Source organism: Cnephaeus nilssonii, assembly GCF_951640355.1.
Source record: "Cnephaeus nilssonii genome assembly, chromosome: 12".
In the NCBI taxonomy this organism is placed as follows: domain Eukaryota; kingdom Metazoa; phylum Chordata; class Mammalia; order Chiroptera; family Vespertilionidae; genus Cnephaeus; species Cnephaeus nilssonii.
In genome coordinates this window covers 51,835,910-51,850,785 of record NC_137083.1, presented here as the reverse complement: position 1 = coordinate 51,850,785, position 14,876 = coordinate 51,835,910, and the positions used below count along the sequence as shown (strand labels likewise).

The 14,876-nt window shown below is 40.6% G+C and overlaps 1 protein-coding gene across 1 annotated transcript in view; it reads left to right on the top strand.

The window, feature by feature from the left end:
* MGAM2 (maltase-glucoamylase 2 (putative)) overlaps positions 1-14,876 on the top strand; it is a gene marked incomplete at both ends in the record, with an annotated part of 78,794 nt that overhangs the window by 22,366 nt on the left and 41,552 nt on the right. The window contains 9 exon segments of the mRNA XM_079785474.1: positions 768-885; positions 6,885-7,056; positions 7,585-7,701; positions 9,334-9,488; positions 9,635-9,719; positions 10,611-10,667; positions 11,158-11,282; positions 12,173-12,261; positions 13,028-13,077. Coding sequence (XP_079641600.1) covers positions 768-885; positions 6,885-7,056; positions 7,585-7,701; positions 9,334-9,488; positions 9,635-9,719; positions 10,611-10,667; positions 11,158-11,282; positions 12,173-12,261; positions 13,028-13,077 — 968 coding nt within the window.

The following is a 14,876-nucleotide window of genomic DNA, read 5'->3' as shown; positions in this document are numbered from 1 at the left end:
TTTATATTTTATAATTAAACGTAATTTCAATCCCTGATTCTGCTGGGCTGGTGAGAAAAACTCAACCTCAGTCTTTCCTGGCCCTACCACTTTCTGGAATTGTGCCTCATATCCTATGAACAGGCAAGGCTTCATGAAGGAGTGCAGGAGGTATGGCCCCTTGGTACTGGTCTACAAGGAGAAGGGGAAGAATGAGATTGCAGGCCACAAGACAGAAAGTGTTGACCATTTTAGGCATAAGAAAGGGAAAATACAATGACTATGCTGATTTCTAAAGGCAGGATCTAAGTTCTCATTCATGAAACCACCCAAATATCTCATCTTTTAAAAAGTGTAACTGAGGTGTGAATGCTTGTAATTTTAGAGTGAATATGTTCCCTTTTCACTGCCCTCCTATCTTTCTTCATACACTCAATTCTCCTTGATTAAATATCTGTAGTTATGTGTGTGTACTTTATTATATTTTATCTCAAATCAACTTCCCATTGCTCCGAGTTTTTTTTTTTTTTTCTGTGTTGCCACCACTCAGCACCATTCTTTGTGAGCTCAAGAGAATGCAAATTAATTTTAATGATTTATCTCAGTGAGGGGCTTAGAGTATGTCCCAGTTAGGAAGAGGCATTGGGATAGGATTTGAAATCTGAAGCGTTTTGTCAGGTAGAGATTGGTGGAGAAGGTACAGGAACCTGAAGGCAATTAGATCAGGTGATTATTTTGTTAGAGCTTGTTGATATGGAAGTGGCTCACCAATGGGTATTTCCCCACAGGAGTTCTGGACCGCTCGCTTTTTGCAGGAACACTCTGCATGGACGCTGAGGTTTACCAGGAGCTTCACTATAATGTCCACAGCTTGTATGGCTACTCCATGGCAAGAGCCACAGACTCGTAAGCACTAGGTTTTCCTCCTACTTCGAGATTTGGGGAGCTGGGAGATAGAGGGTTTCTCTTGTCATCTATAGGTATATTTTTAAAATATATTTTGTGGTTATGTGTATCTAGAAACTCAGATCTTACAGGCTACTTAAGAGGTCTAATTCCTTGGCTTCTGTGCAGAATTATTGCTTATTGGCTTGTGACTAAAGACTTGATACTAGTAGGCAATAATGTGCAAGGTATTTAGAACCCCCAATTGGAAGCCAGCTCTTGCTTGGGTTCTATTACTGAATGTGCTCTGGTCACCACACAAGAATTGCCTGATTTAGCAAATAAAAATACAGGACACCCAGTCAAGTTTGCAATATACATATGTATACTAAAAATTATTCATTGTTTATATGAAATTCAAGTGTATTGAGTGTCCTGTATATGGCAATGTTATAGCACCCCCTCCTGGCTTTCCTCCCTACTGTCTGCCCCAGTCACCTTCTCAACTCTCCCCTCTGCCCCAAGACAAACACTGTACCACTATCACCATGATTACTACCATTACCACCATCATCATCACCATCTCCATCACCACCACCACCACCACCACCACTCAATATGAAAGTCTAACAAATAGACAGATGCTTCCTGCAAAAGATTCAGTCCTTTACATACTTTGTCACATTAATATTTTGCTGCTGACTTTGTAAATAGAGGAAAAGCTCTCTGCAAAATCTCCCCCTCCCCTCCACCAAGGTGATAAATTATAATCATTATACCTAAGAGAGTAAGAAATTAGGGACTAAACTTAAGAAGATTTTAATTTAAATTTATAAAACAGACAGGGAAACTAAAGTCTTTGAAGATTTGTTGGGGACCTTCAAGTGGCTTAGGAAAGAATGTCTTAGTTTTTCTCTGCTTATATCCTTTTGCTTTGGTATTTCTGGAACACCATAGTGGGTATAGGAGCAGGGAGACTTTGATATTCTTATGGAACTTTTCTCAGTCCTTTTATTTGACTTCTCTAGGGTACATAACATCACTGAAGCTTGGTTCCTTTAATTCTGAGACACCACTCTATCTGGGCACACCTGCTCTTTTTCCAGCTGTCCCTTCTTAACATCTGTTCCTTCTTGACCTCTGGATCTTTTTCATGTATTCTCTCATGATTGATAAATCTTAGGGGTCAATCCCTAGACTTCATTTTTCATTCTCTGTCAAGTAAAAAAATAACTTATTCCTTCTCAGGTTTTACTTAATTTATTCTGATAATTTTAAAATCTATAATTCTATAAATCTATAGCTTAGATCTCTCCCTGATTTTCAGGCCCAGATATCCAACATTACCTTCTGATCTTCTCTATTTGGATGTCTTATAGTACCTCCAATGCCATTCACCTTACTGTTACCTGTTTCTGCCCAGCCCCACAGTCTAATCATTTTTGAAACTGCTCAATTTCCTATCTTGGTTGGTAGCAACACCATCACTATCTCCCAGACTCCCAAGTGAGAAACTTGGTACCATCCTCGAGTTATTTCTTTCCATCACATCCACTTCTACAATCAGGCTTCAGACCTTTTGACCCTAAAACATGTCTATAATCATCTCCTTTTCCCCCTCCACTGACACTTTTTAACAAAGGCCATCATCACTGCTCAAGTAAACTTACATAAGTCCCATGACTACTAGTCTCCCTTCCCTGACTGTAGCTTTATTTCCTACTCATCTATCCCTACTCTTGCTATTCAAAGTATGGTCCAAGGACTAGCAATATTAGCATCATCTGGAAACATATTAGAAATGTAGCACCTTGGCCCTCACCCTAGACCTTGGAAATGAGAATATTAGTTTTAACAAGGTTCCCAGGGGTATTGAATGTATGTTAAAGTTTCAAAAAATCTACTCTACTACTGTTGAAATTACCTTCTGAATCACACATCTGCTCTTTTCTTTCCCTGGTGAAAATCTGCTCACTTCTTTCCCAAGTGAAAAATTATCTTTGGCTTGGTATCTTCTATACAATAAAGTCCAGTCACCCCAGCCAAACCTGTAAAGTACTTCATAACTTAATTATTTCTTAGTATTTTCCTTTCATCCATGCTACTCTTGTATTTTCGCTCTTATAAACATAATTGCTCTTGCTCCCGAATCCAAATGCTATTTCATTCTCCCATGTCTTTGAATGTATTGCTCTCCCTGCATGGGATGCCCTTCCCCTGCCCTGTCCATTTTTCAAATATGCACTTATCTTTAAAACCTCCCCTCAGATGTTAAACCTTCCTGGCAGTCCTAGGAAAAGATTACCTCTACACCCACCCCATATTTTGTGTTACCTTTGTTCATATTGTGCTATGCTTAATATCCAAGCACCTTGTATTATAGTTTTTAGGTATTTACTTTTTTTCTTGCTGGACTATCAATTTCTTGAGAACATAGTCACCCCATATTTCCTTAGCCTGTGGAATCATGTGTATGCTAAAGACATGGTTGTTGAGTAAATGCCTGGCCTGAGAAAGAGAAGAAGGGCAGGATGAGCCCAAATGGGACCTGATGAATTAGAGGCACAGACTGGACCTATATTGTTTTCCCACACCATTTTGTCTTCATGACTTAATATTATTCTGGATTGTCTAGTGAGAGAGTCCTTATCCACTAAATGCAAAAGTTTTTATTTCAATAAATGAAAAACTTCAAAAAAAGGGATACACATTTCTGATTTCATTATATTCCCTTTTCTGACATTTTTCTCTGTCACTCAACCTTTCTGGGAAGTAAACTAGATGAATAAGATGTTACAGAAGACCAAAGAAATACCAAGCACGCTTCCTAGAGAAAGGGAGGGACCCCGTTTATTAACACTAGTGGACTCCGGGAATAATTTCCAAATCAGAGTGAAGAAACACGCAGAGAGCCTGTCTATATATAACCCGCTGGGGTCTTTGTCTTGCAGATATGCCCCCCTGTCCCCTTCGTGGCCCTGCAGGAAGGCCCCCAGGTGTCAGGCCACATCCTATGGTCCATCCTGGCACCAGCATACCCCCCCCCCCCATCCCGCCGAGGGCAGTGCATTGTTCACAGTTCCATGGCCTCTGCATTTAGATAACAAGTTCTGCAAGACCAGTTTCCTCCTCAAAGACAGTTCCCTCATCTTCAAAATGAAAATCTTGGACTGGTGTTTCCCATATTCCTTCTTGTTCTGATCTATTTTGACTCACGGATGCTTCTAAGAATTGAAGGTAGGGGGAGAGTGGATAAATGGACAGGGTGAGAAAGAAAAAGTAAGGGAAGGCAGGAGGAAGGAGAGTTTCAAATTGCTTCATTGTTCAAGTCTCCATATGATAAAAGTACTATAAAAATCACATTGAGATTGGTTAATATGTTGTGAAGCTATGTCAATCATGGTTAATAGTTAAAAGGTCAAAGTTCCCAGAGAACAATGGAGATAAGTGCAATTAAGCCTTCAGGCATCAGACAGAGTTGGTTAAAAATCAGGTAAGATTTTCATTCAGTTGGATCTGGGCATCAGGAGAATTTAAATCACAGATCTGATGAACATTTAGCTTAATCTTTGCTGGAAGTATAGTTTGGGGACAGTAGTTACTGGTCTACCAAGAGAATAAAGTTCATTTTCCTCTGGCCTGAAAGTAGGAAGAAACCAGATCCTCTCAGATATCAAGACCTGACCATAAGTAGGCCCAAACTGAGAGATGCAAAATAGAGACTTAGGGATCTCTGGGTAAATATTTCCTCTAAGCTGGAAAAAAAAATGTTACCTAATCAGTGGTATTATAATGGGCTGACTCTAAATAAACACTAAATTCACTTAACTTCATTTCCTGTTTCAATTTCACTTTACATAACTTGAATGTGTTTCTTTAATGACTGAGGATTGCAGGATGCAGGAAACCCTCTAGCCAGTGGCAACAAACACCAAGTATTGCCAGTCCTTATAAAAGGAGAAATGAGGACAGGAGTTGAAAAGTGACTCCTTTCCATTCTAACCCCATTTTTTGGTCATTTAATTGTCAGAATGAGGTACTTCATTTTCTTAAACCAGTATTCTATTTCAGAATTGTCTTTCTTTTTTCATTATAAGTTGTTCTGCATGTGTACACTCCCCATAACATCCGTAGGAATGCAAAGAGGAAAAGCATTAGTGGCTGTGATAGTGCCTATGAGGAATTGCCCAGTGCCTGAGGGTACACTGGTCTCAGACCATGTATTGGAAGGAAAGATAGTAGAGCTTGCCTGCAAAGAGCTAGAAGCAACTGTGGCTCAGGTATCACCATCCAATAGTTGTATTACTGTTCAATTTTAAAACACTAAAGGTAAGTGTGAACTGTTTAGGAGAGGAGAGAGCAGGGAGAGGCCTAAACAAAATAGTGTTCTGAATAAAAGCTAGGAAAACAGCCTCCATCTTACTTCATGTTATCCCATCCAGATGCCCACTTCCGGTCTCAATTTCTTGTCTTTAATTCCTTTGTTTTACTTTTTATGTAGTTTTTAATTGATATGTAATATTTTATAAGTAATACAATGAAAATATTTATATTTTAGTTACTTTTAACTTCATTAAGAGTGCCATATGCCATCTTTTGAGACTTACTTCAAGTAATACTGAAACAGGAATTTTAGGGGTAAAATAGGACAGGTTTAGGAAATTTTAGAAATTTTGGAAATTAAGGGGACCATGGAGGAAGCACAGGGCTGCAGAGCAGCAGAAGGTATATTTCCATAGAATAGGGCAGTGGTCGGCAAACTCATTAGTCAACAGAGCCAAATATCAACAGTACAATGACTGAAATTTCTTTTGAGAGCCGAAAACCGACTTCTGCACATGGGCCACGAAGTTTCAATCGCACTGTACATGCCCGCCCACACGTGGTATTTTGTGGAAGAGCCACACTCAAGGGGCCAAAGAGCTGCATGTGGCTTGCTAGCTGCAGTTTGCCAACTACTGGAATAGGGGAAGCTGAGGAGCTGCAACAGGTACATTTCCATAGAATGAGGGAGCTGGAAACAGCAAAAGGTTTATATTTACAAAATAAAGAGAAGAAAGCCCTTCATCCAGAGGAGAAGAAGAAAGCCCAAAGGGAATAGGAAAACAATAAGGAAGGAGCGGGGGGAGAACCTCACAGTGAGGTTCAACCTTTGAGCCCAGGAGTTACTATAGTAACCAGGCTAAGGGAATAGTGACCAATCAGAGGGGATATCAAGGCACCAGGATCTGCAGCCTTTATAAGCCGTAGGGAAAAAGAACTCAGTGGGACCCCTTCCCTCTCCCTACTTGGGAGTCCATTCTGTGGGACTCTTTCCCTCTCCCCAAGTGGGAGTCTGTACTTGTTCTTCAATAAATCTCCACCTTTGCTATACCACTTTCTGTCTGTGGATTCATTTTTCGATTCTGGCGGACAAAGAATCCAGGTTCCAGTCCAAAGATTCCGTTTCCATACTAGCTTGCATAGATTAAGATATCTTAAATTAACATTGGGAATTGCTAATAATAAGTTCTGAAGCTTCAGAGGAACCCAGTTTCCTGGACCCAGACTGTATACAAAATCTCCTCTTAAGCAAAGAGCAGGTAAAGGGTTCTGACCTGAGCTGGTGTTGTACTAAACAAGATTATGAATGACAGCAAGGCATGGAAGCCAGGTACACTGGAAAAACTTTTTCTAGAGGGAGAAGATAGGGCCAATAGCCCCTCATTCCAATGTATCATCAACCAAAGGGGCCAGAGCACAACCAGATAGAAGATGGAGGAAACATAATCAGGAGTCCAGGAGCCTAGAGAAATTCCTTGAGGGTACTGACTGTACAGGTTTTTACTGTCTTTTTACTGCAACCTTACCTAGAAGTGAGAAAGAAGCTCTTAAAAATGCTAATCCAGTTTGCTCTTCTTCATGATACCCTGATGTTTTTTTCTCAGTTTGCTTGGAAAGTCCATTGCTGCCTTTGGTATAGGTTAAGTCCTTGACATTCACAGTTCATTTCACATTCAATTGACTGTATTCCTTTTCAGGGCTTTGAATACTATCTTCCCCAATAAGAGGAACTTCATCTTATCCCGTTCTACTTTTGCTGGGTCTGGCAAGTTTGCAGCTCATTGGTTGGGGGACAATGCAGCTGCATGGGATGATCTCCGATGGTCCATCCCTAGTATCCTTGAGTTCAACCTATTTGGCATCCCCATGGTGAGTTTCACTCTCAACCAAGGAGCTTTGACATTCTTTCCATTACCAAACTTTGAGGGGTCTGAAAACCAATGAGTATATGACTCACTTTGATATGTATTGGAAAAATCAATTTTTATGTGTTGTGTGAGCTGCCTTCTGATGATAGGATGGTAACACTTTATCATTGGCATCCATGGATTCTCTGAAGTTAGAAAGGAGACTCCATGAGTAAAATGTATCAATATCACAGAAAAATTCCATCAAAAGAGCATCAATGATAGCAAAGCATGAAATTGGGAACTGAATATTGAGGGTGAGCCCTTAATAAAACATGCAACAGTCAGTCTTCCTCTCATCAGTCAATCTGTGATTGCATACTTTCCTTATTCTCCAATTTGGCTGGGGGATTGCCATGAAAGCTTAGGACCTCTTTAAGCATGGAGTGATGGAAATGAGAGATTCTCATTTCCCTTATCACATAGGTATACAGTCAATGCTTTCTCCTCTCTCACTGACCACTGTGCTGTATGTATGCCTATTCTCCAGGTTGGTGCCAATATCTGTGGTTATACAAATGATGCCACAGAGGAGCTCTGCAGAAGATGGATGCAGCTTGGAGCATTTTATCCACTATCCAGGAATCACAATGGGCCTGGGTTCAGGGTAAGGTCCCCAAGAGAAGTGATGGAAACTTCTTGGGTTATCTAATCTACCTGTTCTCAAAGAGGAGTTGAAGAAAATACTCCAGGTTGGCCCTAAATTCAGGAGCAGAATAAACAAATTTTCAGTGATTGACTAAAAAGTAGGGTATTGGGGTGATGATGTGTGTGTGTGGGGAAACACACACACACACACACACACACACACACACACACACACTAGTAGCCCGGTGCATGAAATTTTTGCAGCGGGGGGGGGGGGGGGGGGAGGGTGTCCCTCAGCCTGGCCTGCACCTTCTCCAATCTGGGACCCCTTGGGGGATGTGCAACTGTCGGTGTTTAGGCCCGATCCCTGTTGCATATCCCTCTCGCAATCCGGGACCGCTGGCTCTTAACCACTCACCTGCCTGTCTGCCTGATCACCCCTAACCACTCTGCCTGTTGGCCTTCTCATCCCCAACTGCCCTCCCCGGCCAGCCTCATGGCCCACAACTGCCCTTTCGTTAACAGTGGTATAGAGTAGTTCTATTTGGAAGGGGGAAATGGGCAATTTGGGGAACAAAAGAAAGGAATAAATTTAGATAATGTTTTCTAGAATTCAGTTCCAGTAATACTATACAGGATGACAAGTTTAAATATGATATGCACATCTTTCAAAGAACAAGGTAAATGAACAATGAACAAAATGCATGCCCATCATTGATGGAAAATTTGTTTCTGGGTCCTAAGAGAATTAGATTTCCCTCATAAAGTGTTCTTTCTTTGCTCTTAGATAAAACCTGCTAAAAACTGTCTTCCTGATTTCTTTGTACTTTGTGTATTGAAGAACAAATAGAGGTCACTGTCTTTGGGACAGAGAAAATAAAACAAATTTTGATGCTGAAAACATTATAAATAAAACTACACATAAATTTTAAAATTGCAAATTTATAAAAGTGCATAAGAAAAAAAGATGGATTATAAGTCATGGTGGTTTAAGGCACTGGGTTTCAATTTTTTAAAAAATATATTTTTTTATTTCAGAGATGAAGTGAGAGGGAGAGATAGAAACATCATTGATGAGAGAGAATCATTAATCAGCTGCCTCCTGCACAACTTCCTATTGGGAATCAAGCCCACAACCCAGGTACTTGCCCTGACCGGGAATCGAACCGTTAACTTCTTGGATCCTGGGTTGACACTCAAGCACTAAGCCCCATGGGCTAGGCTCGAATTTCTTTTTAGTGGTAGTATGACTTTATTATTATTATTTTCCAAATGAAGTATCATGAGAAACCTCAAATTATGAAATAAATTAGAGCAGCTCCGAGGGAGCAGGGCCCACTATAGGCCCTTTATCTTCTTGGCAATCTCTGTAGGTTTCTTTATTATCTTGAGGCGGTCATGAATCAGTGTCAGAAGACATGTGTCAAATTTAAACTCTGTCACTTGCTTGCAATTTTACACTGCATTTTTATATGGTTTTCTCATCTATAAGATGAAAGAGCAGGTAGGTCCCAGATTCTTTCAGTTCTGGAAATGCTTTCACATCTTCAAGTTGGAGAACATAGCTATTTTCATTTGAGAAAACTTCTTATCAAAGGGGACTTTTAAATTATGATGAAAATATTTAGTAATCACTTATGTTTCCTTCTAGGACCAGGACCCTGCTGCCTTTGGTGAAGACTCTCAGCTGTTGAGTTCCTCCAGGCATTATCTGAACATCCGCTATACCCTGTTGCCCTATCTCTACACCCTCTTCTACCGAGCTCATACCCTGGGGGATACTGTAGCGAGGCCCCTGGTCCATGAGTGAGTTTCCTTACCCGCAAAGACATCCTTTCAGATCATAATTTTACTTCCCTTGTTAGTAGTAACAAGGTTCGTTAGGACCTTGTTTTCATATAATGAGCTGCTCTCCTATGTTGGAGGCTTCACCTGCCTTCTCTATTTTCCAGGTTCTACCAGGACAATGCTACATGGGAGGTGCACGAGCAGTTCTTATGGGGACCTGGACTCCTCATCACGCCTGTGTTATATGAAGTGTGTTTATAATCTAAGCAGTGGGGTGGGATATCAACAGTAGTCCTCATGGCTCTATAGCTGAATAAGCCAGAGGCTGAATATCTTTGGCTCCATTTAAATATAAATATGAATATAAATGAGAGATTGTGAAAATTTGGAAATTAGAAAAATAGTAATTCTTGGTCCCACTGCCTCACCAAGCAAAACAGTTTCCATTTTGCAAGCTTACACCAAAGCCTGTGTCCTTAAGCATATGGACATTGACAGGGACTTCAAATGCCTGGGGCTGGCCATCTGTCTATGTTCCCCTTTGACCAGATGGGATGTGCTCTTGGGGTTAGGAAGAGAGAAGAGGTGGGGAGAGGAGTAGGGAGGGAAAGAGGAATGCTGGGCAAGGGGAGGTTGTTACTGTGGAGTCCACATATGAAGTGTGATTTGGGGCAGCAGTGATTGGGGAAGTGCAGGGAAAAAAAGGGGGGACCAGGATTATGCTGACCAGTTTGTAAACATGGAAGATCACCAATGTACTCATGTAAAAGGCCCTTGGAGCTGGTGTTTTAGCCACACCATCTCATGGCATGTCCTGCTACAGTGATGCTGCTGGAAGGCTCTCCAGGGTGCCTGACTTTAAATTTCCCACCTGCCAGATTACACAAGTAACTCAATGAATGAACTTTCTATGCTTCTCTTAGAAAGTTCAGGAACCTCAAGCAAAACAAAATTTCTGGTACAGCTCTGTTTTGGGTAAACTGCCCGACCTCTCTGAATGTCTGTATTTTCACTGGTAGAATGGCAAAATCCCAACTATTTTTCAGGATTGTTCGGAGGAACACACGCAGTCACATGTGGGGGTGTTGTGCAAACTGTAAAAGGATATGCTAATGTCGCTCATTATTGCTGTTTCCCTAGAGTGTGGACCGAGTGAAAGCATACATACCAGATGCCATCTGGTATGACTATGAGACAGTAAGTGAAGTAGCCCTCTTGGCCCAGGGACCTGCCTCTAGCAGTGCTAGACAGTTCTAAGGCAGCAGCATTGTTGGGAGCTTGGGTAGGATGATAGTATGAGGCTTTACATTTAGTTGGTTGTGGGTACTTTTCCATGTGGAAGGCCTTTCCCAATATACCAGGAAATAATTTGAATCACTGGGGTAGGTTGTTGGGAATTTTCATTATGTCAACCTGGCCACTATGTGGCTATCAGAATTTAGGCTGTGATAACCTAGAGAATTAAAGCCTGGTTATGGAATCATAGCAGGGTGTGATGCAATGAAATAAGGTGGGTTGGAGTCTCAGCTTTGCTATCTATTTACTACCTTTATGCCTTGGACAATTCACCTTCCCTTTTGGGAGGTCTCCGTTTTCCTCTTATCTAAAATGAGGCAGCAAAAGTAGATCTCCAAGATTCCTTTTAGACTAAACAGCCTATTATCTGATTTGTTTTCTTTTGTTGTAGGGAATAGCCATCCAATGGAGGAAACAATTGGTGGAGATGCTACTGCCCCCTGATAAGATAGGACTCCACCTTCGAGGAGGCTACATATTTCCCATCCAGCAGCCAAACACAACCACAGAGGCCAGGTAAGCTGTAAGCTCCTCATTTTTCTAAGGTGTAATTGCTCTCATGCTCCAAGGGGCAGGGCATTATGGGAAAGGCTAATAGAGGGACTAAAAGTGGATAAACCCAAGGAAGACATCTTTAGTCAGTGATCTTCCTCCATTCCTTTCAAGGTTTGCCCCAAATTGGCATCTTAGTCTTCATTTAGGAGGTAAATGAAGCCTCTGTTCCTCTACATTTCCACAGTCTTTTACCTCTGGATTGAATCAGATTATAAGAATAGTCAATGATCTCATTGACTCATGATTGAGTAAGATAATGAAGTAAAGAACTAGTTGTTGTTCTTTTCTTTATGGTCAAAAATTGTCCTCAAGGAGGTTCACTTAGGTATGAGAGAATGCAATCAAATAGGAGATCAAAGTCAAAATAACTTCAAGGTCAAGAGCCAGAAATTTTGGGTTCAAGTCCCAGTTCTACAATATACCAGATGTATTGTTATGGCAACTTGCTCTCTATATTTCTGCTTATCATTTGTAAACTAGGAATGATGATAGTTCGACTTTTTAGAGTCATTCTAAGGTTTGAATGAAATAATATAAATAATTTAATGTACATGAAACACTTAGGAGAATTCCTGGCACATGGTAAGCAGCGATTATTGCTAATTGTTAGTGTTATCACAAACCCAGTTTTCAGCAGGAGCCATCTCCTTTGACTATTCTTCTCATGCTCATTCACCACTAACCTCTTTTATCTACCCACACCCAGCTTCCATGTTTCCATTCAAGGTCATGATCCTAGTTAATTTTAGGATAAACTCTAAAATTATTTGTCTATGGGGCACAAAGGGGGCTTATTTAACACAGTTCTATCTCTTCTTCATTCTCTGAAACTGAGAATTGCTCTTTTACAGTCGGAAGAACTCTCTGGGACTTATTATTGCCTTGGACTACAAGAGAGAAGCAAGGGGAGAGCTGTACTGGGATGATGGTGTATCTGCAGGTAGACTTCCTCATGGCACCACCACTGCAGTGCTCAGTGAGATTAGTCATTACAAGCTGCCCAATACAGTGCTCACTCTGTTTTCATTGATGCTTATTTCTATAGCTTAAAATCAACTTATTCTGAAGTTTGGCAATTAAAATGGACTTCAGATGAGCAAGTCATATGTTATTGACTCTACCAAAGCAACAAACATTATTGGTTTAGTTTAATTATTCTTTCCTCTAGGTATCATTATTAATACCAAATAATACTTTTTGCTCATGGATTTGCAAAATACTTCGTTGGTTACTATTGAAGGGAATATCTAATTTGTGTAGTGTGTTTTTTCCACTGTAGGATTTCCATATAAGTACCTCACACAAGCTTATGGTCTGTGATGATATAAAAATCCTGCCCCGCACAGAATTAGCATTTGTTAATATTTATTGGCTATTTATGATTGCATTGCATGCAGGGGACATAAAGATGAGTAAGACATTGGCATTGCACTTGAGGAACTCCTGGTGCAGCAGGATAGATTCATTGTGTATGTGGGTACCTATAATGCAAGTCAAAATGTTGTAAATGCCAGCAAAACATAGAGGCCATGGGAGTTCGGAGGATGAAGCAGTTACTGTGGGTTGAAGTGGCCAGGAAACCTTTATGGAGATTTGATAAAAATGGGTAAAACGTCGCTAAGCAGAATCAGATGGCAAAGGTATTCGTACTGAGAGAAGCGCCTCTACATTTTACATGATGGGGACCCTCTGTCCTTCTCTTTCAGATGCTGTAACAAAAAAGAATTACATTCTGTATGAGTTTTCTGTCACCTCGGTAAGTACTGTTTCTGAGGAACATACAGTATACGTTCTTCTCTGTGACTGCTTTGATTTGCTATAGATGTTGTAGTGTAACCCCCATCTTACAAAGGACGCCTCAAAAAGTCGAATTATGGAGTCATTTATTAAAAGCCGGCGGCATACGAGGGAGCAAAAGCGCTCCAGACCTCGCAGCCCTGAACAGCTTGCCACATCTGGCTTATATTGGCAGAATATCACAAAAATATCAATTACATCTTTGGGTCTGGAAATGAGGAACCTGTTTCGTGAGCAAGTTAGTTATCTAAAGTATCTGTGAATCACTGAATCAACAGAAACACATTATCTGGGACCACCTGGGCAATTTAGAATAATTGTGCTGTCCAGATTCTGGGATCACTGAGTCAACAGGAATGCACTATCTATAGCTACTGAGACAATTTAAGATAATTGTGCTGTTCTGATTCCGGGAAGAATATGCTTCAGTAACCAGTGAGATCACAATCAATGGGATATTCAAACCACCATCAATGGATTGGTATAGCATACATAAGTTCAGAAAATCAAAATAACTTTCTATTGTTTTAGCAAACAAATAAATACAGAACCCAAACAGCAGTTTCTACCTGAGATGATTGCTACCATACTTCATAGAAGTGTAGTCATGTGGAATAGGGACAGTGCTTGACTCCAATGGTCCCAGAAAGAATATAAGTTATAAGAATTTGGCATTAGTTCAGTGAAGAACTAGTGTGTGTGTGTGTGTGTGTGTGTGTGTGTGTGTGTGTGTGTGTGTTTTCTGGAAAAAATGCATTGCCTCTGAGTCTTATATGATGAATCCTGGCTTCCAAGATGTGCCTTATTTGGGGGTGTGTGTAAGTGTGTGTGCTATGTGGGCTGCAGGTGGAAGGTGATGAGTGGTACATTTCATTTTTGAGGTTCTTCCATAATGACCTTGCTTCCCAATCTCTAAACTTGGCCTTGGCACAGGTACGAAGTGGTGTTTTTGAGAGGTTGGGAGACACACAACAGCACTCGCGCATTGTCTCTATTTCCCAAAGGGACCGAGAGGAAGAAAGGAGTTAGGCTAGCAGCGGATGGGAGAAATCTAATCCAGTTTTCTTAGATGGCTGATTGTGCATGGGCAGAGATTTCTTTTATGGGAATCATTCTGCTTTATTTCCTTCCTTTTACGTTTCTACTGTGTGTGTTTTTTCCCCCGATTATACTTTTTATTTTGAGATAATTATAGAGCCCCATGTAGTTGTAAGAAATAATAAAGATCTGTTTTACTCTTTACACAGTTTTCCCTAATGGGAGCATCTTATAAAATGTTAGTACAATTTTACAAGAAGGATATTGACATTGATGCTGTCAAGATACTGAACATTTCCATCACCATAGGATCTGCCTATGGTCCTTTTATAGCCACACCTACTTGTCTCCTCCCCTCCCCCTTCGTTAGCCCCTGGCAACTACTATTCTGTCCACCATTTGAATAATTTTGCCCATTCAAGAATGCTATGTAAATGGAATCATACAGCGTGTAGCATTGGAGATTGGCTTTTTCCCCCACTCAACATAATTCCCTCAAAATTCATTCAAGTTGTGGTGTATCCACAGTCCCTTTTATTGCTGAGTAGTATTCCAAGATACAGATATCCAGCTTTTATTTAACCATTCACTTAATATAGAGCATATGGGCTATCTTCATCAGACGCAGTTACAAATAGAAAAAGCTGCTATGCACATTATGGACAGATTTGTGTGTGAACATAGGTTCTTGTTTCTCTGAGAAACAAGAGATAAATGCCT